At 37.7% G+C, this 27,831-nt stretch overlaps 1 protein-coding gene across 1 annotated transcript in view; it reads right to left on the bottom strand.

Moving 5' to 3' along the window:
- The window catches only part of LOC139937821 (uncharacterized), a 32,521-nt gene extending 4,944 nt beyond the window's left edge, over window positions 1–27,577 (bottom strand). The window contains exons 1-2 of the mRNA XM_071933144.1: window positions 27,378–27,577; window positions 24,728–24,964 (exon numbers count right to left, since the gene is read on the bottom strand). Of these exons, the coding sequence (XP_071789245.1) occupies window positions 24,728–24,964; window positions 27,378–27,390 (250 nt within the window). The 5' untranslated portion in view covers window positions 27,391–27,577. The remainder of the gene's footprint in view (window positions 1–24,727; window positions 24,965–27,377) is intronic.
- Between the last annotated feature and the right edge of the window lie 254 nt (window positions 27,578–27,831).

Raw genomic sequence — 27,831 nt, 5'->3', positions numbered from 1 at the left:
TGTCATAAAATGTGGCATTGCTTTCTCAGTTCTTCAAACAAAATTCAAAGAAGACGTTGGCAAGGCCCAGATGTATCTACAATGGTAAAACAGGCCACAAATTACCGGTCTATATTTTAAATGACCCGGGCAAACTAGATGTCTACGTGTCTCAACTGTTTGTGGGGAAACAGCTTAAAGGAACATTACAGAATTGGTATAAGAAAAATACTCGTCTAAGACCACAGATTTACATAAAACTTACATGGTCTAATGATGATGATAGTAGAAAACATCACTTGAAATATTTCTGTCTGAAATTTCATCTTTGATGAGATAACACAAACTTATCTTCCGTTTGAAATTTATCGATCAGTGAACATTTTTTATTCATTCATTTTGTAATCGATGTCGCGCAAAATGTGTAATCGGTTTCTAACTATTTTCTTGTGACCTAGATGGCCGATCGATCTCAAACTTCTACAGGTTTGTCAGTTTATGTATATGGTGGATCAAATAAAGTACTTACACTGCGTGTAACAGATTTTTTTGAAGAAAAGAAGAAGAAGAAAAAAAAAAAAAATGTAATGTTTCTCTAAAGGAACACGTTGCATTGGATTGGTCGAGTTGGTCTACAAAAAACGTTTGTAGCCGATTTTTATAAAATGTATATGGTTAGAAAATTGTTTTAAAAGTAGAAAGAAAAAAAAAAGATCCACACAAATGTGCCTCGAAATTGCGTGGTTTTCCTTTTACTTTGCGAACTAAAACGGTCGGCCATTTATGGGAGTCAAAAATTTGACTCTCATAAATGGCCGACCGTACGTCGACGAGGGAAAAGAAAAACCGTGCAATTTCGAGACATGTTTGTGTGGATCAATATTGTATTCAACTTTTACAACATCTTTCTACCCATATGCTTTTTATAACAAACGGTTAATACAAACGCCTTGTATAGACCAACTCGACCGATCCAAGGCAACATGTTCCTTTAAGGAGCGGAGAAAGAGATCGCCAGGAAGGCGCAGTCTTAACGAGACGCAGCAAATGATTTACGGTAGTGATTCCACTCAAAGTTCAGATTACAATTCATTTGTTTGCTTCATTTTAAGTAGCGAAACTTAACTGCTGTAGAAGTGTTCAATAAAAAAAAAATATACAAACCGGTCTAAGGCTACCGTACACAGAGCAAAATGAAGACGTTTTCTCGGAGTTCAATTTAAGATCGCTAAAGTATACATTTAAACAGGCTAATTACAGGCACAGCCAAATTTATTCCGCTCGCATCAGCCCGTAGCAAGCATGTTGTTGTTGGAGAAATAGTGCATATTATTGTCGTCAATAAATTTTGCCCGATATTAGTATTTCTCTATAATTTCGAACAGAGCGCGAGAACATAGATATTGGAAGCTGTTGTCACCCAGCGAACGAATACTAAAAGAGTCTCATTGGGAAAACAAAATAATAATAATCATCATGGTTGATTTTTTTTTCTTTTTTTTTAATTAAAAAAAATGAGAAATGAATAAGACAAAAAAAGGTACAAGAAAAAAGGAAACAACAACAAAAACAAAAACAAGACCCACACACTCAATAATGCAAATACAATTTCTAGGTTTTATGAAATATGACGAGGATTCTTCAATATCTGGACAAAACCATCGAAATGTAAACAACACAAACAAAATGTTCGGAGGGGTGACGTGAAACAGTAATAATTGTGCTTTATTTGGAAGAAATGTCCACACTAATAAGAGAGTTTTGGGTTCTTGCCATTTACCCTCATTTTGTGTTTATTTTGACCCCTCGAGGCATAGCAGCAGATTCAGTCCGTGACTGATTCACTTCATTAAAAACTAGTCCCCCTCTTGCAAATGTGAAAGTACTTTTACCCTAAAAAAAAACCGGAATAAAATTATTGGTTTGTTGTTTATGAAAATATACGACACTTAGGGAGGTTGGGGTTATTGGAGTGAACGAATTCCGACGATGCCTCATAAAACCTGCCAGTTGTTAGAACCCTACCCTTATCATACACGCATGATTAACATACACACAGGTATTACAGTCTATTAAAGTAGTCCTAAATTTGGACATTTCCCCTTTCTAAATGAGTTCTCCCTTTGATGTAGTGCCGTGATTGGTTGACATTTTAACTATGTCGTAACCCGTCCGGCTTCCCTTAATTCAGCCACTTTTGGGAAGTCGTGACTTCTCACGGGATCTCAGGGGAAATAGGCGCGGCATGCCTGGACGGGTCCCGTTCGTTCACCGGGCCATACATGCGTCCACCACTCTTGTTATTTTCACTTTACTATTTCCTTTTTCTTCTTCTTAACATCCTGCGTGGCCTAGGTAGAGGGTCAATCGGCATGACCGACTTAGCGTGAGTAAACCAGTTATAGGAACCAAGCGCGGTTGTTGCACTTTTTAACCCATCATCAACACAGTCCACGCGCTAATGAGAGCGCCGCGATCCTTTTTCCATCTTGCATACTGAGGAGATAGTTCCCGCATGCTCTGGCAACTCTGCTGGCAATAAGCGTGTAGACTTTTCAAATTCAAATTCGTTTATCTAGACGCATTGATACCTATAGGCCCTACCCTGACTAAAAACCAGTCGACACTAATGCCTTTAAATGTAGCTTATATTACAGGAACGGTTATGATAGACAAACATTGGTAATTGTTTAATTTCTGTCTGAAAGCTGACTGAGTATAAAGTTCATTCTAGATCAATTTTTGTGTCTGAAATATTTCTCTCTGAAAATAAAGTCATATTCGAGAAAACTAGAACATGATGAAAACAGTGCATGGTTTTTAGTGATTTTTTTCTTCTTCTGAAACACACATGTGGATTGAAGTCAGTGGACACTATTGGTAATTGTCAAAGACCAGTCTTCCCACTTGGTGTATCTCAACATAAGCATAAAGCAAGAAGTGTGAACATTTGAGCTCAATTGGTGGTCGAAGTTGCGTAATTACTGTAAAAGAAAAACCACCCTTGTCCCCACGAAGTTGTGTGCTTTCATATGCTTGGTTTCGAAATCTCAAATTCTGAATCTGAGGTCTCGAAATCAAATTCGTGGAAATTACTCTTTCCTCAAAAACTACGTCACTTCAGAGGGAGCCGTTTCTCACAATGTTTTATACCATCAACCTCTTCCCAATTACTCGTTACCAAGTAAGGTTTTATGCTAATAATTATTTTGAGTAATTACCAATAGAAAGCACAAATTTCCATGGGTTCCTTAATTTCATGGTTGGTTAATCTTAACACGCATGTCTGCGACTATTTTAGTCAGCAACACCAATCCCAATTAACTTCTAACAAACTACTGACATTCAAAACATTTATTATTCCTGTTATGTTGCAGGTTTTGGTTGTCTATGTTGTTCTTCTATCTTTAAAGCTATACTTTATGTATAATGTATGCAGTAAGTAATTACTCTTTCAAACCACAAAAATATTACTAAAAACGACCAAATTCTACAATACAAAGGAGGGATATTTCAATTCCATTTTCTTGCCAAAAAATTGTGAAAGTATTCTTTCTTTCCAGGTCAACTTTCTAAGCCCCCCCCCCACCCCCCAACACGTACAAACATTTATTCACGGTTGACATGGCTGAACCAGATCCTCCGTTTAATTGGAGGTAAGTTCCCGAGAGGGAAGGGGTTTGGAAATTAAATCAGGCCTCGGCAGGTATCGTAATCGGCAGCGGGCCGACACCGGGCACAGAGACCCGTAACTCTGTTACAGTAAATGTAGGGAGGGGAAATTGGTTGGGGGGAGGGGGTCGCTAATTCTCTTGCCAAACGAGGTTCTTGGCTTGGACGTCACGTGTCATGCGTTGATCCTTGTGATGTTTACCCTTAGCGGATACTTTTGGTTTGATCAGTTTATTGGGGAAGTTGTTTGATTAAAGACACTGGATACTATTAGTAAAAATAACAAACCTGTGAAAAGTTGAGCTCAATCGGTCATCGAAGTTGCGAGATAATAATGAAAGAAGAAAAAGACATCCCTTGTCACAAGAAGTTGTGTGCTTTCAGATACTTGATTTCGAGACCTCAAATTCTAAATCTGAGGTCTTGAAATCAAGTTAGTTGAAAATTACTTCTTTCTCGAAAACCTCTTTACTTCAGAGGGAGCTGTTTCTCACACTGTTTATACTACCAACCTCTACCCATTAATCGTTACCAAGAAAGGTTTTATGCTAATAATTTATGTTGAGTAATTACCATTAGTGCCTTGGATCGGTTGAGTTGGTCTTTTGAAAAGCGTTTGGAACCATTTGTTAGGAAAAGCAAATGGTTAGATAGCTAATTTAAAAGTAGAATATAATGCTCCACACAAGTATGACTCGAAAATGCACGGTTTTCCTCGTCGCAAAGAAAGACGGTCGGCCATTTTGTGGAGTCAAAACACACATTCACTTTATGTTCGAATATGAATTTCATGGATTTCTTTGTTTTGTATCATCACTTGTTCTTTTACGAACCTCTTATCAAACATTGGTTTGTTCGAATTATTTTTGTCAGTCAGCTTTTTGGGGGTCAGGGAATCGGAGCAAATCGACTCGTTCTAGATCACTCACTTGCTTTAAGAAGAAGAAAACCCTCCAATAAAAAAAAAACAGAATTACCTTAAGCTGTATATATTTTTTCGAAACAGGGCAAATGTAATTGCTATTTGTTTATTTTACAAAAGTAAACGCGGGATAGTGCCTTACTATGTCCGTACTCTACACACGTGTTCCAATTTTACCCGTACACGTTTCGAAATGCACTCAAATACAACTTTTATACGGATGTACGTACACTTCATTAAACATATAGGTCTGTCACAGCCAAGAAACCCTACAGTACTTCATATATTATTAGACCTATATATGTGGAAAGTGGATTAGCTCAAGTGGGAGACATCACGATGTATGAGCTGTACGCGATAAACGTTCAAGGAAAATAGATCAATGTTGTTAAATTAAATCAAGTAGTCTTCAATACAGAAAGCATTCATTCAATCGACATGTACAAAATTCCACCAAATTAGGGGGTCACATTAAACTGATTTCTTTGTTTTGTATCATCACTTGTTCTTGTATGGACCTCTTTTCAAATGTTGGTTTGTTCGAAATATTTTTTTTCAGTCAGCTTTTTATTGGGTCAGGGAATCGGAGCAATGTAACCGACCATTTTTTTTGCATAAAATATGTGGAATTGTAAAGTTGGTGATTTCGGACTCTCCAAGTGGTAATTTTCAAGCCTAGTTTTTTGATTCACTTTTCAATTGTTTTCTTTTATTTGACGGCCCCTCGGTTGGGGGATAATTTTATGGAGTGTTGAGCTCACAGAATGATATTTAAGAAGGCTTTTATTTCATATCAATATTTGACATCTTGACTGTAAACAAAAAACACTTTATATTCAAACATGTATAGGAAACAAGGTGAGGCAAAGCTTTTGTCTTTTCCCTAGCTTTATCCTTTCCCTAGAAAACTGAACAAAACTTGAAAATATGCTATCATTTTTATCCCAGTAATTTTCATTCCCATCCTTGCCCTATCTGCGTCTTTGAAACAAAGTGCCAACCCGACCGTGATGGGTTTTCCGGTCACTTCGGTTTAAACAAACAGCGGGCAAAGTGAAAGGTGATTGTTGTTAAGCCTCAGAAAACCATTATTCACGACAGTAATTCACAGTAATTCAGGACAACAAATGGTGGCTACCGTTATGTTTTGTAAACTACTCTCTAAGTGCAAAAAGTGAAAAGGCAATATTTCAAGATCCATATGAAGGACAACTCTTTTTCGAGTGGTCTTCCACTCTTTTAGATTGAAGATTGCATCTTTTTGAGTGATTTTTCACTCTGTACTGGAGTGAAACCCCTCTAAAAGAGTGAAATAACCACCACTTTTTTTAAAGAGCCATATCAGGGACAACTCGAAATGTATGAGAGTGCATGAACAAGAAATACATTTAAAAAAAGCTAATCATCTATTTTAAATCCCATATCAATATTTTTCAGCAATCTTGCACATCAAAAAAGTGTTTGACATTTCAAATAACAAAACTGTTAAATGGATAGGGGAATAGCTTTGACAAAATATTCGAAACAGTTGAGGCAAAAGCAATCTTGGGTGGGATTATTTACTCCCAAGACAAAATAAATCATATTAGTGGAGCTAAATGCCAGCTTTCTGAAAGCGTCTACCTTCAATTATATACCCTACTCCTCCACAAATCATATCATACACCTCACTGTCACAAACGTCATCAAGTTCCATCAAGTTTTTGAGAAAGCCGCGATTATTGGTTTGTAAAGTGTGTCCAGTGATTCTGTGCACGTTTGTATAATTATGTGTTGAATGAACTGCATCACACAACCAAAAATAACAACATCAAGGGGAATATTCCATAGATTCAGACATAATATTTTCTATATGACAAAGTATCACAATATGAAAAGTGTGCACTTAATTAAACATTGCACGTAATTAAACATTGTTCATTGTATTCAACTTTTTAAACATCTTTCCAACCATATGCATTTTATAAAAAACGGTTACAAACGCTTTTTAGAGACCAACTCGACCGATCCAAGGCAACGTGTTCCTTTAAGAACAAAATCGACGTGAAAACGCATTATGTGCCGGCCTGCAGTAAACGCAATGTTCATACACCTGACTCCCAAAAGCCAAACTCAAAAAATAAACCCGATTTGAAACGACTTATCAGAGATTTGGGGTCGTTAGTTCGCTCGAAACGTGTACAACCTGGTCGTATTTTTCTTTTGCGAAAAGATCATATTTCTCCGAGTTGATATAAAATGCTTTCAAAAGGATGATTGTTTCATCAGAATTGTCAATTCAGATAAGCCAGCGTTGTTTGCTGTGCGTATCGAATTCCTGTAATTGCATTTTTCTATTTTCCCATTGTAAAACCAATAGTGACATAAGGCAGGTAGCAGTTGCAGACTCCGACCAGTAACGATCAATTCAGAATGTTAACATATTTCCGTTTTTGTTGATTTACATTTTGCAGTTTACTCCCCAAGTCTGCAAATTTCCGAAAATGGAAAAAAATCAATCGTTTTAAATCTATGTTGTGGTGAGGTGCTGAATTTAGTAAACTCTTTTTAGAGATTACCCTCATAAACATCGCAAATTGCTCCTCAAGTATGCACATTTCCGAAAACAATAAAATCAATTGTTTTTAAAGCAATCTTGTGAGGCACTGAATTTGGTCTATAAACACTATTTAGGGCTATCCCTTGTGTACATTTGCAATTTGCTCCGTTAGTCTGCAAATATCCGAAAAACTAAACATTTTTTTTTAGTTATCTTCATATACAGCTTTTAGAGCTGTCCCTAGTACGTATTTGCAATTTGCTACTTAAGTCTGTTACTTTCCAAGAAAGACAAATCAACTGTTTTTAAAGCTACTTTTGAGGCGCTCAATCTAATGTAACACCCACTTTTTAAAGATATCGCTAAATGTACATAATTTGCATTTAATTCCTTAAAAGGGTGTATGTACTTTCTGTAGGACAAAAAACACAACGTCTACAGATTTACACTAAACTTAGACAGTTTGAAGATAATGATAGTAGAAAGCTTCCCTGAAAATATTACGTGCTGAGGTGCTGTAGTTTTTGGGTAATGAGTAAAACAATGTCATGAAAATTTTCGTCTCATGAGACCAACATTATTTTAAGCATTTACAAACGTATTTTCTCAAAAACTACAGCACCTCAGTAAGTAATATTTGAAAGGAAGCTTTCCACTATCATTATCTTCAAACCCTGTGAGTTTAATGTAAATCTATGGACATTTTGAAAAAGGACCCAAATCCTTTAAGTCTGCACATTTCCGAAAAACTTAAATCAATTATTTTATAAAGCTATCTTGTGAGGCGCTCAATTTAGTGTACACTTTTTGTTTAATTTTCCTTATATACAGTTTGCAGTTTGCCTAAGTCGGCACATTTCCGAACAAGGGTTAAATCAATTGTTGTTAAAGCTATTTGTGAAGCGCTCAAATGAAGATTCGGGCAAAAAGTATCAACTCGCGCTTATGAACGTACTCCATTGACAACTTTCCTATGAAAATCGATGAGTTACGTTGGATTGTAAAAACATTCAGCTCAATTCCCACTGCGGACTAATGCAATTAACATGTACTTAAACCACACACATAAAATAATGCCCCGAATGACTTTATTATTAAATCAACAACCATCGCCAAATCTCTCAACTTTTATTGCATCAATTTTGGGACCCACAGTCCGTACGATCTTACAGTAAAGTATACATGACTGCGAGAAACAACCCTAGGAAACGGTCGATCGCATTGATTACAGACTTTGCAACCGTCATGACGGTTGTATGACGGTTGTCATGTCCACTTGTGTGCAGCAGGAATAATGGAATCTGGTTACCTTTATATTAAAATGGTTACTACCAGACTCTTATGTAGTTCCAGCCTCGTTGAGTCATTTGACTTAGAGAGAATACATCTATAATGATCTAGTCTTTATGATGAATGTTCATAGCACTGCAAAAAGTGCGGGTGTTAAAACTGACTCCAAAGTGCCTATAATGTGACAACACCCATGGTGTTAATATTAACATCCACTTCTGTTAAAGCCAGTGGACACTATTGGTAATTGTCAAAGACTAGCCTTCAGAGTTGCTGTATCTCAACATATGCATAAAATAACAAACCTGTGAAAATTTGAGCTCAATCGGTCATCGAACTTGCGTGATAATAGTGAAAGAAAAAACACCCTTTTCACACGAAGTTCTGTGCGTTTAGATGGTTGGTTTCGAGACCTCAAGTTCTAAACTTGAGGTCTCGAAATCAAATTCGTGAAAAATTACTTCTTTCTCGAAAACTATAGCACTTCAGAGGGAGCCGTTTCTCACAATGTTTTATACCATCAACCTCTCCCCATTACTTGTCACCAAGTTGGTTTTATGCCTTTAAGTCTGCAATTTCCATTCTGAACTAACGGAATTATACACTCCAAATATGGTGTTAAGATTGACACAACGGGTATTGTCACACATAGATAAATAACACCAAATAGGGTTTTAAGATAACACCAATGTAGGTATGTAGAAGTCAGTGTTATTTTAACACAACGTGGTGCTAATTTTCATTACTTTTCGGTTGTTATAATGTGTCAACGGGGCCAGGCTGATTTCAATAAGTTGTAACTTTTGGTAATTGTCACTTGGTGTATCTCAACATATGCATAAAATAAAACATAAAAACAGTGAAAAATTGAGCTCAATTGGTCGTCGAAGTTGCGAGATAATAATAATAATAATAATAATAATAATAATAATAATAATAAAAAAAACCTTGTCACACAAAGTTGTAAGCTTCCAAATGCTGGATTTCGAGACCTCAAATTACTTCTTTCTCAAAAACTACGTCACTTCAGAGGGAGCCGTTTCTCACAATGTTTTATACTATCAACCTCTCTACCCATTACTCGTTCCCAAGTAAGGTTTTATGCCAATCATTATTTTGAGTAATTACCAATAGTGTCCACTGCCTTTAAATGGCAGTCGCATTTTGATTGATTCACCACGCGTTGAACCTTACCAACAAGTATTAGCTTTTGAACTCAAGTCGTCATTCTGAGTTCTGCCCAATGCCCCAAATTCATAATTGATCAATTGAAATGCGATATGTATCAGCCAATAATCTGCATTTAGAAACATGCATTGTGGGTAATGTGAGATTAAAAAAGTCGACATTTCCGCTCCTTCAGCTGTTGCACAATGCAATAAAGGGGCTAGTGTCAATGGGTTCAGTCACCCCGGCTACTCACCCCAACTACGATCGATCGGAATATTTTAGGATCAGAACACAACTCTTGTCACAAAGCTTTTTAGCGAAAGCAAAGGAGAAGAATAAAACCCTCGATTTAACCAAATGAAAACCTTAAACTGATTGTCAGGCACACCCCAAAACAAATCAACTAAAGTGCTAACAATATTCCAAGCGAGTCGATTTCAAATGGATAATGGATTCGAGCCACATGAATGTTAAAATTTGAAAGAAGTTTGCCACTTTAGAGTGAGGATGGTCTATTTTAAAAATGCAAAGTGAAACATTGCAACTGATTTATTAGCTGGATTCATATTTTGTATACACCGTGGGAACATTTCACTCCTTATATAGGCATGGTATTCAACTTTTGGTAAATGTCAAAGACCAGCACCCTCACCTGGTGTTTCCCATCATATGCATAAAACTACAAATCTGCGACATTTGGGCTCAATTGATTATCGAAGTTGCGATAAAATATTGCAAGAAAAAAAAAAGGGAAAAAAATATTGCATAGAAAATTTGGTGTGAGAAGTTACATATTATTTACATTACTTCAGAAGTTTCGAACACTGTTTTATAATGTCATTACAGCGCTTCATCTTTGCCAGATTTAGTTTTAGTTTTGGTCATTTGTCCAGAAATTGTTGCATTTCTTCGTACAGTATTCTTAACATATTCAAGAACGTAATTATAAGAAATATGAACCAAGAAAATGTCATCAGATATCTGGGTCTGTCTTTCTTTCAAAAAGCATTGTTTATAACGACAGCACGGTAAGGGTGGCAATGCTCTAGTTACATTTCTAACAAAGACCGTTTTCGAATTGCCTGGTTTATTCGACCTATAAACGACAAAAGTCAGTGTTAAAAAGACTCCGTTTGGCCCAGGGGAAATTTGTGTGTGTGTAGATTAATAACTAGTTTCCATCCACAACAAAAGCTTTACACCGAATAACCAAGCCCCCAAACTGATCAGTTCTATTTATATCCATTTCTTATCAGTATTCCCCCTTAAACTTGATATTTTTAGCCTGGCCAGATGAATACAAATCCGCATGGGGCTCTGATTAGTTAACTGAGATATTCCAACCCGACGACAGCCGACCAACTTTGTTTTGTTATTTTGTTAATTGTGACGTCCAGCTCTGAGGTAAACCAGTCTCCCCCACCGTCAATCTGTCCATCACTCAATGTTTCATATCAAAGATTCCCTTTCCTCGATTTACAATCAAACATTAGACGACTATCTTTCGGATTAATTAAATGCCGACAAAAGCTGAGAGGGGAACTGTTTACACCTTTGATTTGGTGAGATGGATACAAGATGGAGACTTTAAGACGATGGTTATAATGCCCAAGGCCCCTTTATATTGTTCATAACACTTGCCTTAAAGGGAAAGTGTTGATGATGATGTTGTTATTGATGTTGTTGTTGTTGCTGCTGCTGATGTTTGTGCTTTTGTTTTTGTTTTTGTTATTGTTGTTGATATTAATGTTTTGCTGTTGTTGTTGTGTTGTTGTTGTTATAGTTGATATTGTTGTTGTTGTTATTTTATTGTTGTCGTTATTGTTGTTGAGATTTCAAAAACAAAACAGGTGAAAACATCGTGAACATACATTTGTTTGCTGTTGTTGTTGCTGTTTTTTTTTCATCGTCGCCGTTGTTGTTTCGTTTGAAACATTACTACAATCAACATCCTCTCATTGTCAATGAAAAAACCACAGTACAACTTTGCGAGAATGTTTTTTTTTTAGACATGACGTGATTCTGTGTACGTTATATCGGGTTTATGTCGATTGTGCCGACGGAATTAAGAAACAGTGGTTTTGGGCGTCTTAAAATATTATTTCACCAACATCGGCAGTATTTCGGACGGTCACGTCAGGTATGTTGATATGAAATGAATTTCATATAACATCGAGCTTTCAAAATAAAAAATATAATTTACTGTTCACGGAAAGTGCTAGTGCTGAACTCCGTCTATAAAGAGACGTTTGATGCTGCGAGCCTCAATGGGTTAACTTTGTCTTACGATCTGTGGATATATTGACGGACAATATTTGATTGTCTTATTCCCAATGACAACCAGGTACCATTGTTGTGTAAGAGTACAGTAGTGACCTATCTTTAAGGGTCATATATTGATTGCTAGAGTCCATTTTAGTGGTCACGTTTGACCTGTACTCCGGATGGTCACGTCTTGAAAAGAGTCTATGCCGTGCTTGTTTAAAAACCACGGTTGAGAGCAAAAAGATTGGTCTTGTATACAAAAAAAATATTCAATTAGAGACCATCTAATTCTAAAGTTCCCTTGACTGAAGAAATAATCGGCATAAATCGCTATCTCAAAATACTAACAAATTAATATGACGACAATGCACCCCCCCCCCCAAAAAAAAAAAAAAAAAAAAAAAAAAAAAAAAACGAAATGGAGAACCTTAACTTGCGAATTCATATGGGTCATTTTGTTGGCCCATACCCTAAGTGGGCCAGAAACTATACGCTTCAAGATAGATGAGTTCTCTGTAAGTTGTTTTGTTTTTGAACTGTTATGAATATCCACCCTTTATATTATCTCGCTACGTCTTGAGAACAAACCGAAAGTGACAAGCGCAACACATCTCTGAATTTTTGGCGCACAAATAAAAATTCGTCCCGAAGTTAAAAGTCAGTGAAGTGGTCTGAATAAAAAGATGTGTAATAGTGCATCCAAGTAACCATTCATGTACTTCAGTAAACGTCCAATTACCGCCACTCGTTTTTTAGTTGAAAATATGAATATAATGAGAAAATTTTCAAACTGCAAGACTTTATAATCAATATCACGGAATTCTCTGTGTATTAATTTTGCTTTTTACCCATACACTGATGTGTGTTAGCACTGTATACTCAGTACTTTCCCGAGTCCTGTGAACAAATATCACATGCATTATTTTACTCGGGTGAGATTTGAACCCACGACCCTTGCAACTCTAGAGCAGTGTCTTACCAATTAGACTACTGAGGTTGCCCGGTAGCTAGAGGCAGTTCGAATCCTATGTTTTGGCAATATCACGGATTCTCTGTGTACTCTTTTTACTGAAATTCGAGGAGAAAGTGGCCAGATTGTAATTGTACCAGAGAGCAGCTACAACCAAAAAGTTTCCGGGCCCTTGAGCGGCCCGAGCCCCACGCCATCAGTGCTTCGCGCTGCACCCGCTTCTGAGATTGGTACTGATTTATAAATTGGAGCTTCATAACCAGGCTTGTTTTCATTGCCTCCCAGTTCCTCACCCCATCATCAGTCAAAATGAATTATAGGTCACCTGCAATTTATACTTTGAAATTGCTGAGAATTATCAACTTGGAAAATAGCCGTTGAAATCTCTCCCCCCCCCCCTCCATCTTAAAACCTGGTTCCGCCTCGGCTTCTGTTGAGAGCAATAGGAATGAATCAATGCACCTTTCAAACAACCATTGACCTGTAGTATTTTTTTCTCTCGAACTTTCCACCGCACTCTGAATGGCAACGGTAGAACGGAAATGTACAGTCAAGCTCAAAATAATTATTTGTTGCAACAAGAAGTGTTTTTGACGTGGTTACTGTTGAGGGTCAACAATCTGGGTTGATTTGCGGTTGAGAAAACTCTTACCTTAAGGTAGGATACCAATATTTGATTTCCTCAAATTTGACTGAATTTACTAGTGTTTTTCCATAAGAGCCCGTAGGTGTTTATCTCTTCGGGCACGACGTGCATGCATTATTACACAGGGCGTCAAACTGTTATTAAACGGGCAGTGATTAATCCGTGTTTGCTGCGATTCTCCTGAGTGGTTTGTGATTTCACTTAATTTCCTTTTACGCAAACCAATGTAGTTGTTTGATCGCTGCTTGTTTGATGTGGGAATTTGTTTGTTTGACCATCGGTGATGACCATTTTTTATCAAGCCACCATGACTGCCGTGTGCTTGAGAAACAATGACGTGTGACTGACGAGCAACGACTCTTCGATGGGTTGTGCCAAGAGTACATTCCTCCATCAGTTTCAGTTCATGCAACAAAGCACGTCGTCAAAACAATATTATCACAAGATATCACATAATATCACATTTGTTATGAAGTCAGGAAATAACAATCTTTAAGTGTTTTGTCTGGGACTTTGGGCGCTACACAACCTTTGAGTTTTGACGATTTGCGAACTGAACATTTGGACACACCATTTGTTTCAAGAGGTACGAACCGTATGATCGACATGCAAGTTTGCAAGGAAGAATATGAATTGCATGCAGAAGGTCAGATAATAATAGTCCATGAAGAGCTTTGAAAAGGAAATGCTTTCAGACTGAGAATCGTCTGTTGGGGGGGGGGGGGAGGGATTTTCGTACCCGTCATGTTTCATTCCTGTGAACATTGTTTACTATTTTAAGAATTGGATAATATTTCTCGGAAAAATAGTACGTGCAAAACAGTTAACAACAACACTTCACAAAATATCAAAATACATATTGAACAGCTGAAAGGGGTAAAGGTATACGTCTTTTCGTTAATGGGACATCAGTCCATTTGAAGGTATATTTTATATGTGTAAAAAGATCAATATTCGACAAGTGTCTGTCATTCAGATCGGTGGTTACGTTTTCTAAAAAATCGAAATTATATGTTTTTTTTCATTTCGGCAAAAAGGAAAGATAACTGTATCTTCTATTCATCGTTCAAAACTAAAAAAAAAAAAAAACAACCAGACGTGTATTTTGACGAAACTTTCATTTTTGTTGAAAAACCTATAACATTAGGACAAAAGAAGCATTTACTGTTTGTATTTTATACATATATTATCTTCCACTGAAATCAGAATAAAGATGTTATTGCATTAACTGAATTCCCAATCTTTTGAAATACGTCGCAATTTTACTTTATTTTATTTCCCTTCGATGCGCGAATCGGCAATTGAATCAAGCATTAATCATGCACATGGTTCACCTTCGAACATAAATGAGCAGTGACCACAGAGAAGTTAGTTATACAAATTATTCCTTTTTAAGAGTAAGACATTACAGACCAGTTTGTGTCCCCGGCCTACATACCTCCTAGGAGTCTAGTACTCGTTCATTTCCATCCTTTGTTGTCAAACATAATTATACATATTCGACTATTAAATTATATCTGTAACTTTCATATTTTTGTCAATGATAGTAGATATTTAGGGAACAACATTTTATTGTAAGGCAGGTATAGATGATGTGATCGTGGCTTTGATCTAACATGCCTGGAATTTGGCACAAGGTCAAAGATGAAACATCTGTCTGGCTTTTGTGTTATCGAATAAAATTTTCATGCCACAATTTAGCAAGGAACCTTGCTAAAACACTCTCGTGTGAAAGGGGTTACGATACGTTTTTAGAAGTTATGGCTTCAGGGTGCAGCAGGTCACCCACGGGGAACACTGAAAAGCCTAAGCCCCGAGATCACAGAACCTTCACACACCTTCACTAAATATAAACACAATATTTTCTTAGACTGACTGGATGTTGAATCTTCTTAAATCTAATTTCAAACCCCAAGATAACTCCTGCATCTTTGAGACATGTTTACGTTTTTCTCTTATTTTCATTGAGACATGTTTCTATTTTTGCTCGGATAGATAAACGAGTTACATCTGACAGGGATTTTTTTTTTTGGAGTGGAGACAAACAATATAAAGTCCCGAATGCGCCATTTTTCATTGTAATGGCTTGGTTTGACAATTTGCCTTGAGATTATTGTACAGACACCTTTGGACTTTTCTGGATAGCTGGAGATCTAACATCCCTTAACAACATGGAATTACTTAGCCACGCATAAACCCTGCAGAGCAACGGGCCTTGCTTAAAGCATTCAATTACCTACGAGAAAAAGGAACTAAACAATCGAATCTATTTAGGGGTAATTGGGATTTTACTATTTCTCAAAACTACATGTGATACAAATTCGTAAGTAGTAGTTTTTGGTTGAATTTGAAGCTAAATTATTTTGCAAATATTTAGCTTTTATAAAACAGGTGAATTTTGTCACCTTCAAGATATATTTCAACTAGCTAAACGGACAATTTTACGCTTTGAAGAAAATTGTTAGAGACATATAACATTTTTAAAAGAAAGTGAATTGACGACAATACTCACCGTTATCAGTAAAAAAAAAACTCATTCTGAGCAACTTTGTTTTAATCTTTTGGGTAATGTTAAATTTTAACAACTGGAAATCGATGCTGCTGGGTGAAAATGGTTGTTGCTTTCATTTATCATTTAGTATGAGTCAGTGAGAATTTTAATGTCATTATTTAGGTAAATAAAACAATAGTCTACAGATGATGTTCTCAGTTGCCTATTTTATAAGCATTAATTTAGTTTGTACTCACTTGTAAAAATGTACACAACCGTTCATGTATCATAAACACGTTTCGAGAAGGAATAACGCAAGTCATGGCAGGCTACGGGGGACTCGTTGGAGTGGGGGTGGGGGAGGGGGTCCCAAGGGCATTGCAAGATCCACAAGACAGTATTGATACATTTGTAATGTTGTCTTTTGAAATACTGCTTGTGTTCACTTCAAACCACCGTTTTCACTTTGCGGTTCGACCGTATACGCTGCTCTCCCTGAGCGTCAACGATAATAAGGACAAAACGAACGCCGGCTTGACTTAAGTGGGTGCTCCCTGGTGAAACATGACCCACATGGACGCAGGTCTGAAGGGAAAATACGGCTTTCCCATCCAGGTAAAATTGGCCATTACAGTAATAACGAATGCCATATCAATACTGGTTAAACACTCGCCCTGCGCTTCAAGATGTTGGAAAATAAAAAACAGAAAACCCAGTGTTATAATAACAATCTGACTGCCACTGTTTTAAAGGCACTGGACAACCTTTGGTAATTGTCAAAGACCAGTATTCTCTCTTGGTGTATCCCAACATATGCATAACATAACAAATCTGTGAATTTTTTGGGCGCAATTGGTCATTGAAATTGCAATGGAATAGTGACAGAAAAAACACCGTTGTTGCACAATAGGTTGCGTGCTTTCAGATACCTTAAAAAGGCTTCAGGCTTGAAGTCTTTCAATAGTTGAGTGTGAAATTACATCTTTTTGAAAAACTACTTCAAAAACTACTTCAGAGGGAGCCGTTTCTCACAATGTTTGATACTGTCAACAGCTTTTCACTGCTCGTATACTAAGTTGTAATGCTAACAATTGTTTTGAGTAATAACCATTAGTGTCCAGTGCCTTTAAAGACAAGTTACCTGTAAGGCATTCTTTTAGCAGTTTGTGTTATGTTTTGTTGCTGTGTTGGCTTAACTCATTTTCAGATTGATCGGTGTGCAAAGAGATGGGTCGATGATTCCCACGCTTCCCAAGTTTCTCCCATCATCCTCCCCCTCTTTTTTGTAAAAAAAAAAATCTATACCCGTAGTTTGGTTCAACTGTAGCAACTCAACTTGTGAGCAGAAAACGTCGATTTCAAAAGTTATAAATGTATGGGTTTTTTCCACAGAATTTTTCACGGGAAAGTACTGAGTATACATTGTTAAAATACATCGGTGTTACGGGTAAAACCAAAATTAATATTCTTCATCTCGATGCAAATTTAACATCTATGAAAATCTAAATAAGGAAATACAATTTAAATCTCCATCTCGCTAAACACAACCTAAGGCATCGGCGTCCGGAGCTCCAGAAGCTGCGAAGACGAAGACACCTATTTAGATAAAGTGGTAATTGAACGCGCCAAGTCGACTTATACAGAAAGTCAGAAGTCAACTTTCTTGATGATGAATCTCGAAAAAAATGTCCCTTTTTTCACGAGCCCGTGGTGACTTCCTAAATCTAACACCACGACCTGCCTTGAAAGTGTAACTCGGCAAAAATGACTTATTAATGAAACTGCTATGTCGACTTGCCGCGATAATGTATCTTCGACTATCGACTGACTGAGATGAGACGTCGTCTCAATGTGATAATACATCTGGCCATGATGTGTCAACTTGCCGTGATGATGTATCTCCCCATGCCGACTAACCGTGGGTCTAGGATGTCGACTTACTAAACAACAAAAGTGTCGACTTCTTTTGATAATATTAGTTTATATCCGGCCACGTCAACCACAAAATCAAAGACTCAATTCATTACTTGGACATGGCGAGATGAACAATGACTTGTCACCTGGATAAATAGTATGGACCTAATTAAGCTGTATACTTGAAGATACAAAGTCAGTCAAGGCTGTTTTATGGTTGGTTATCACCTAATGGATCCAATGTGCTTTTATTTTGTGTGTACAGTTATTTACACAATTAGGGCGTGGGATTCCATTAAAGTAGTCCCCATTATTTAAAAGCAAACTGCATCAAAAATAGCTGAGTCTTTCTCCTTGCCCTTCCTGGAATCGGACGGCTACGCCCATGAAACTAGTCCCCACCCTTGGGACGCGGCGATCCAGCAGTATGTGTATTTTGTGGTGTGTGGAGATTGGGTATCAGACACTGACGTCATCAGAAGTAATCAAAGCCTAATACCATTGATATCAGTGGGGGGACGGGGCACTACTAAATCACGGGTAGAGCCGGAACTGTGTTTTTCTCCCCACAGTCCTGACTCATTATTTAGGTTAAGCAAATGTACGGCACTCAATTGCACACAGTCAATATTTACCGGTATGTAATAATCCCGGCAGTTTTGTTGTTTTCTTTTGTTTTGAGTAAATTACAAAACGAGTCCGGATGCTGGCACATTTGAAGGTTCGTAGACGCCGTTGACGGCAGCGAAACCACGGCAAGACAATCTACGAACACCTGCTCTTTGTCGAGACCGTTTCATGGCTATTAACCATTACCATTGGTCTCGCTGATAATTTTGTTTCATATTTTCTCGTTTGACTTCTAAATTAAAGAACATAGTTATATATCCGCAAAGCCCCTCAAAGACAAAATGTCGGGAAGTTGATGACCATCGGGTTGTTTTGACGAGACAAAAACAGAATCCAGCGTGACAAGAAGCAGCTATGTTTTTAGTCTATAGAGCAAGGTTTTATTGACGTGTAGTTTTCAGGGGTGCGCGTAAATCAAGCAGCATCCGCTCTTCTGGATTAAGTTTGGCCGAAGAAAAACAGCAGAGCGATCTTGAGCCCCGGTAAATGAAATAAAATAAAGGTATATGAGAGGGGAGATTTTAAAACAACACGTTCTCGGGAACAACCCTTGATCTTCAACGTGTGAATGGAAATTGACAACCTTCAATAAAGAGACAACAAACACCATGTTTGTATATTGAAATTGAAGACCGATTTGTATTCCTTAAAAGCATTCGATATGGCTACTTTCTAACGCAAAGTTAATATATCCCTCTACCAAGTCTTCCTCAGATAGAGCCATAAGAGTCGTTTTGTGATTTCGAATCAATTTTTAAGGGTAGGTTAGCGACATGAAAACTTATGTTGTATTTCCTCGGTATCCATTTGCTATCACACAACTAACAAAAGTATCCGCATCATTTGAAAAGTATGTGGCCCCCACATGAAAATAATATGTTAGTACCTCTGACTTTTTAATAGTCAAGTTGGGCTTTCTTTGAGGATTTGTTGTGCATTTAAACAAGAGAAAACTAAACAAACACATTTGTGCTACATTTCTTAACAGCTATCTAAGCACAAAACGGTGCGGAACACAGCATAAAGTCGGTTTACCACACAGACAGTTTCCAGCCAAAACACCTTCTTCTTAATAAATTATTTGTTGTACGGATTGGATTTGCCTGATGTGTTGGTTGAATACTAGAAATGAGCTTGTTACTCTATAAACCACTGGCTTGTCTTTAAAGATTGGGACGTACAGCAGCCAGAGATGCGGTTGGTAGAGCTACCAGGTGTTATTTCTCTAAAGGTAAATGATTTCGACGTTCATTGTGAACATACCGTAACTCGTTTGGCTGTTTTCTCAACAAGTAGACACTGCAATCAACTGCAACTATGTGACTTTTGTCGTATCTTTCTTTCATCATGTTGGCTAAAAGTCAGCATTACCCTGACCAAAAAACCAATCTATGACCCTACCTTTAACTAGAAACGAAGGAGCCATTTTAGCGGGAAGATTGCCGCGCACAGAGTGTACTTAGAGGGAGGAGGAAATGAGAGGAAGATGGAAAGAGGTCGGAAGTTGAAACCAGAGAGCCCATGCCTTCAGGGAAATGAGCGCGAAGTGTAAAAACTATGTGCGAGGTGCTTTAATTGTTGTCCCCATTTCGTTTCTGTACCGTGACGCGCGTGTAAAGTGAGCTTGCATATCACATAGAACTGTTGGTGACAGTTACAAAGAAGGTCTTAACTGGGAACCGGATTTCGGGATTTAGTTTGAAATGGTGACATTTCCACATTAAGACAAAACTCCATTTTGCTTCAAGTCACTTGGAAGTGGTATTTTGTCAAAATAAAGTGTTTGTCACTAAAATACGTGTTTTGATGAGTGGAATATGAATAAACAATTAACTAAGGTTTAAAAAAATGAGTTTCCATGTTATTTACAAATTTGAAAAAAGCCCGACCCGAGAGGGCGCTGTTCGTGACGTCAATCGAGGCGCGATGAATCGCATCCAGTGCCAACACAACACAGTGACGCTTGGCGCAAGCTAAAAACATGCCCTCAAAGTTGAAACAATACCTGATTTTTTTCACTTTAGACAAATGCTCTTTTAGGTTCGTTACGTCTTTCAGGTACCTTCTTCGACTTCCCCACTAGCTGGAATTTTTTTTTTTTATTGGGATGGCGTCATGTTTTAGAAAAGAACTTTTCTCTTCATGTCAAATAATGTGTAGTGTATTCCGGATTCTCGAAGCACGACAGTGTGTATGGTGCACAGCGCTGGAAAAGACGTAAGACCGGACCACTTTGCAAATTGACATGTCCCATCTTTAGTTGTTTTGCTGCATCCAGCAGCAATACACCTGGTCAACATTGCCGGAAAAATGCAAGAAAAACCCTTTTCAAAACGTACAAATTCACGACTAAGACTTGCATGTACTTGCACGTACGTGTGTTCGATGTTCGATCGAGGCAAAGTCTGCCTCGATTGACGTCACAAAAGGGGTAGGCGGAGTCACCCCCACACAACTTTATTTAATTTTTTAAACATATAAATCGTTAAAAAACAATTACTCAAAAAATTATTTTATTGTTCAGGAACATATACCAATGTTTGAAGAAAAGAAATTCTATTTCCAGGTGCCTTTCAGTGATGTTATGCAAGGTATGGCGTGTATACGGAAGCTTGCATAAGTTTGAGAACCGTTGGTGATGACTACAGAAAAGGTCTAAAACTAGAACTGATCCGGTCCAATTTTTGGAAAACTCACATCAGGCCTACCGTGAAGCATTGACTGGCGTGTGTAGGCGTAAGTGAGCTTGCATATCACAGGGATGAGAACCGTTAGTGATAACTACCAACAAAAGTCTGAAACTAAGATCTGGATTTTGGGATTTAGTTTTAAATTGTGACATTTCCACATTTGTAGAACATTTTCCACACATTTGCTTCAGCAACGTTGGTGACAACTAAACAAAAAATCAAAAAATCTGAAACATAGGAACCGGATTACCGGACTTTGTTTAAAATGATAACAATTCCACTTTTTAAGAAAACAACAGAGCTATGTTTCTTCTCTAACCACCTGACAGAGTTTAATAAGACACAACATAAAACAGAGTCAGATTTCAGATGAAATAATGAAAAAGGGAAGTTCTATGAAAATGGATGTACACACCGATGGAAGTAACCTTGTAAACACATTGCGGTTAATGTCGGTACTCCGCTATAACAATTCTACATTATCGCCACGGTCGTTTCACGGCTTAGTGTATATATAAGAAAAAATTACATTCGCTTTAAAAGCGTTTCCATTTTCCATTAGAAATTGTTTTGAGAGCTGATATTTTGTCCTGGCGATCCATTAAAATACTCCAGTTGGTTAATCACAACTTCATGGTTTAGCTCCCCATTGAAACAGAGGACTAAAACAACATCTGGGGGGCCGACAAAGTGAAGACATCCTTGCCTGTAGCTTTCGTGTATTTCATTTATTTATTTTAAATCTTCGGACGGAACTCTTTGTTGGCACTATACTGGGCCCCTGTTCCAGCTTCTCAGATCCAGTGATTCCATTAGATACAATGATATTGGAAAAGCGTGCACTCAATATGCCCAAACAGTACACTGCTTTCAAGTCCGCAATAGAATTTGACTGCGTATCTCTATGCGACATGACTGAGGTCAAAGGTTAAAGGAACACGTTGCCTTGGTTCGGACGAGTTGGTCAAAACAAAAGCGTTTGGAACCGTTTTATATATAATGCATATAGTTGGAAAGATGTTTTAAAAGTAGAATACAATGATCCACACAAGTTTGCCTCGAAATTGCGTGGTTTTCCTTCTACTGTGCGAACTAACACGGTCGGCCATTTATGGGAGTCAAAATGTTGACCCCCATAAATGGCCGACGTGTTAGTCGACGAGGTAAAAGGAAAACCACGCAATTTCGAGGCATGTTTGTGTGGATCATTGTATTCTACTTTTACAACATCTTTCTACCCATATGCATTTTATAAAAAACGGTTACAAACGCTTTTCAAAGACCAACTCGACCGATCCAAGGCAACGTGTTCCTTTAGACCAAACGCCAGTTTTTAATGCCGGTGTCAGATGCAATTTTGTCCGCCATGCAATACTGTCCGCTCCGGACACTTTTGCATATGCAATCGTGTACGGGGCTATGCACCATCCGGTGGACATGTACATGGGTGGACATGTACATGACTGTTTATGTATGTGCGCGCGTAAGCGAGCGTGCATGCACTGAACCTACGTATATGCAGCATGAATATTCACGTATATGATTGCAGCGAATACCCAACGGTCGAGTATGTCATTCATGACATGCACATGATATGCAAATGTGTCTGGGTGGACACAATTGCGAAATGCAGCAGCGTCCCGGCGGACACGATTGCATATGGAAAACCGTCCGGCGGACATTATTGCATATGCAATAATGTCCTCCGGATAGTATTGCATAGAGGACATATTTGCATGCGACACCGGTCTCTGGCGTTATTCACGAGCCTCGAAGTGTGACGTCAGATGTTCAGGCTAGCACTGTATAAAACTAACAGTGGCACAAAGATAATTCCTTTGTTTACTGGGTCAAAAAAAGATACATTGGCGTACAGAAGGGTTTTTGTCTTTTTAACAATGGCACTCTCAAAAACTGCGGTTCATCGACTGATGCATGAGTGTGGCAGACAAAACTCGGCCAAACCAAATCGTTGCCTATAAACCTATAAAGTCAAAGTCTTCACCATGGCTTTTTAAACCGTCCGATTTGTTTTAGTCCTATATAAATGTAGATGTACAACCTTCCCTGAGAATTTCATTTCAAAATGTGGTTGCGTTTAAGAGATATCGCCGTTAATCCTGAGTGAATAGCAGCGAGGTTTAACTGCACGTTACGCGAGCAAACAAGTGGTGAACGTGAACGTGAACGTGAACGTGAACGTTAACGTGAACGTGAACACCAAAACAATTGTGTTGTTTCTAGATGACGCGTCGCCACGTTTGGCTTATTTCATGCTCACGTATGACGTGACCTGATGTGAGAAAGGGTAACTTCACGTATGCTAAAAAAAATTGGAATTTTAGCGACACAATTTTCTGACGTTCACGTTCATGTTCAAGCAGAATGTGCAGCTGAACCTCTCATATGTCTGCATGAACATGGACGCGATAATGCTTCTCGGATTAAAATTTCGCGCACAAAACCGTTATATGTTTAATGTTTACATTATTTCGAATTGAATTGGTTCAATATTCTTTATTCTATGAAAGGTTTTTGTTGTCATTGATTTTAAGAGTGGTTATCAAACGTGTACCTTCCCTTTAAAGGAACACGTTGCCTTGGATCGGACGAGTTGGTCAAAACAAAAGCGTTTGTAACCGTTTTTTATAAAATGCATATGGTTGGAAAGATGTTTTAAAAGTAGAATACAATGATCCACACAAGTTTGCCTCGAAATTGCGTGGTTTTCCTTCTACTGTGCGAACTAACATGGTCGGCCATTTATGGGAGTCAAAATTTTGACCCCCATAAATGGCCGACGTGTTAGTCGACAAGGTAAAAGGAAAACACGCAATTTCGAGGCATGTTTGTGTGGATCATTGTATTCTACTTTTACAACATCTTTCTACCCATATGCATTTTATAAAAAACGGTTACAAACGCTTTTCAAAGACCAACTCGACCGATCCAAGGCAACGTGTTCCTTTAACTATATGACTAGGAAACTGAGGTGATGACTTTGAACATTGATTGCAAAATCCAGCATTGAAACATAATTAATGACAATGTTTAATTGTGTACATCGTCTCAAGGAGACTTAAGTAATTAGCCTGGTTTTGTGTAATCATATAAAATGAGTTGTAATGATGTTGTATGGCATATTCCCTTCTAAAGCCACTGGACACTCTTGGTAAAATACTCAACATAAAATTTAGCATAATCGTTAGGCAGCGAGCAATGGAGGGCTGTTGATAGTATGACATATTGAGAAACGACTCCCTCTGAAGTAACGTATTTTAGTTTTCTCTCTAAAATAATAAAGACATCAGCTGAAACCTTTTATTAAGCATCTGAAAGCACACACGTTTTTGTGAAAAAATGGTGTTTTTTTCTATCATTATTCTCTTGCAACTTCGATGACCAATTGAGTCAAAATTTCCACAGATATCTTATTTTACGTATGTATTGGGATACACCACGTGAGAATACTTGCCGTTTGCCAATTGTTACCGCAGGTGTCCAGTGCCTTTAACGTCTCCCAAGGGGTTGTTACCCAAACTGACTTACCATCAATTGCTGCCTTGTCTGTGTCCATTTGCTCATCTCTAGCAAAGTCCGATGGGAAGTCATTGTTGCCTGATTGGAGAAACACCTCATTCCGTTTGGCATAGAAGGGAGATCGCGGCATTTGCCTTGGCCGTGAGGGGAAGGATTTGCCATAACGTATTATAAGGTCTGGTTTCTGTGCTATACACGTGTGAAATGTGACTATGACGAGTAGCGACAGAAGAACACAATAAATTCCTGGATAGGGCGAGATAAAAGAAAGACAAATATTAAAAGCAAAAAGAAAAACATACGGAAAACTGGACTTTTAATTTCTCTTGAAACAGCCTATGTCAAACTGTGTAGCACAAGTTTAGTCAACATTTACAAGTACTGTTTTATTGTTTATTGAACGTTTTGCTGCTTTTTATTATCGTGCAAATTAAGTTTGAGTTCTCTACTAGATAAATTATATACACGTGCGAATTGAGACTATAGTCAGTATATGGACAGAAGAACAAAACAAATTCCTGAATGGGGCAAGATACAAAATAAATAAAAAAACGTTAAGAATAACTTAATTCAATAATGTTTCTTCATCTGGACAATAGTTCCTTATACGTCTGAGGTCGACCAACTATAGCGTCTGAAGACCCCAAAGATTGATCATCGTTGCTTATTTCGATCGCAGCAATCGAAATAAGATTGAGTGGAACGTGCGCAGAATCCAAAACAAGAAAGATATTGAGACAGGTTTTTTTATTCAGAACTAATACACCTCTCAAAAAGGAATGTTCACAAGTTTTGATCAAGTCTATTAGTAAAAGTTAGGTGTGCACGTCATCAGAATGAAAATAGTCAAAAATGATAAACAAGGAAATTTATATGTTCACAGATTAGCGACGAACTTACATGATATGCAGATTGGTCCTGGCGAAAAGCTTTGTTTTAATCGAAAAAGGAATGCTTGAAATGCGATAATATTTATTTTATGAAGACTTATTTTTTCTTTAATTTTTTTACAAGCTTATCGCCTTATGTATGCGTGACACGCGCAGAGTGTGGATACTGGTCTTTGTCTGTGTGCTTGAAAAAAAAGGCTATTGTTTTAACTCAAACGTGAAAGGCAACTTTACGGTATAGTTTCGTAATCAGTTTCAGTTGTTAAAAGACTTCAAAGGAATTTATGTATTTTCTATTTGGGAGTAGTTGGAAAGAAATCTCACTAAATAAGAAAGGTTTGGTTATTAAGGAAGTAAAAAAAAAAGAGAGAAAAAAAAATATAAATATAGCGAAAATTCGGCCATTAACTAAAATTGGCAATGTTTTGGACACTATAGAATTCCTCTGAACATTGAACTAAGGGTGGAAAGTACTTCCCCCTCTCTCTCTCAAAAGGAAAAAGGTAAAAAAGAGTGAGCTGAAAAAGAAACGGTGTATAAAAGCTTTTGTGATCCAATCTGAAACATTTCAATTACGATCAAATGAGTTACACACAATCAAGCAAATAACACGGGCCATGATCCTTGTAGGGTGTTTACACAGACTTCCATTCGGCCGTGGAAACCCCATTTATCCTCCATGAAAAGGGACTGCCAACCATCGGTGAAGCTGAACCAACAAGTCAAGTTCAATATTGGCATATTATATACACGGAACCGATAAAAAGGTTCTATTACCTACAGTGCCATAACAAGACATATCGTTTTACACTCTTGCTGGTGCTATTTGGCAAAGACAATCCGACTTTAGAGTGCTGCGGAACGAGGGAGAAAAGCGATAAAGAGGAAAGATCGTTTTCATTGTGCACAATCACACGGAGGGAAATAGCAACGAAAACGAAAATATAAACAATACAACGCGAACTTTTTTTTCTTTTCTTTTTTCTTCAAGCAACAATGACAAATATATCACACTACTTTGTATTCACTAGACACGTTCTCGTCAATAATAATTAAATAATTGCAATTTTTTAGTAAGTGACTCTTATCGCAGAACAAATGTCGAACTTTACATACATTTTTAAGGTAACCACTGTTCGTTTGAAAAAAAACCAGCAAAATTCACCAAAATACATTCGTAAGAGTCACGGTCTACTGAAGCCCAACATGTCAAACAAACTATACAACTCGATAGCAAATGGCCAGAGCAAGGCAAACAATGCAGTTTTTTTTATAATGGCGCATATTTGCCCCAATTACAGCATCCAATATTGATTTTAATATTGGATGAAATGTCTGAAGCTCATTAAGTCAGACTAATCCCCATTTGGTTTGTTCTTCAAGTCGAATCTTAGCTTCAAGTCAAAAGAAGATTGACGGTTGGTGTATATTCACTACAACATTGTCGATATAAACAGTTGGTATGAAACTTCAGGCATCACAAAGGATCCTAATAATTTATTTGATTTTTGTCCGAGTGACAAAACGATACACACCCGTAGCAGTCAGTAATTATTTTCAGAAATGTGTATGTCTTTCTAGAATAACATCTTGACATAAAATGAATAATCTTGATATCATTATTTCCAAGTATAGCACTTAGACTTCACAAGCCATTTAGTAGTACCAGTCAGACTCCCTGCGATGTAGTCAATACTATCATTTATTCAAATAGTACTTATAACTATTGTTTCCTATAAGCTGAACGACTTTACTCTTCCACCACATACCTGTTCTTTCCATGATGACTTCAACCCGGGGCCTGGACACCTCTATCAGAATGCACTCCTCTTGTCGATACACACACACAGACAACTAAAAGACGCTCTTGAGTAAAAATAAAACACGTTATACTTCGCCGTCCTCTAAACACGCACCCGTACTCACTTATAACCGCAGTTGCGCTGTCTTGCTCTAATATAAAGGTTTTGCTCGCAGACTTGAATATCCACTGCGCGTCACGGATCGTAAAAACAGTCTACATCTGCGGAAGGTTTTTGCGTCGGTGTGTACGCAATCCTAGTCATCCAATTGGTTGGAATTTTGTTCATTGATCTTTCTCAGTCTTTGATTTCAATATTTCCCCTATTTGTTTGTTGTCTCTTCCGCCTACTCAACGACTGACGTTTGATTAATTGATTGTACATAAATGGAAAGAGGTTATAGCTTGCTTGTGGTTTTCTC

This window comes from Asterias amurensis, chromosome 5 (assembly GCF_032118995.1).
Source record: "Asterias amurensis chromosome 5, ASM3211899v1".
Taxonomy (NCBI): Eukaryota; Metazoa; Echinodermata; class Asteroidea; order Forcipulatida; family Asteriidae; genus Asterias; species Asterias amurensis.
Note: the sequence above shows the minus strand (reverse complement) of the source record. Positions and strands in the feature narration are given on the sequence as shown.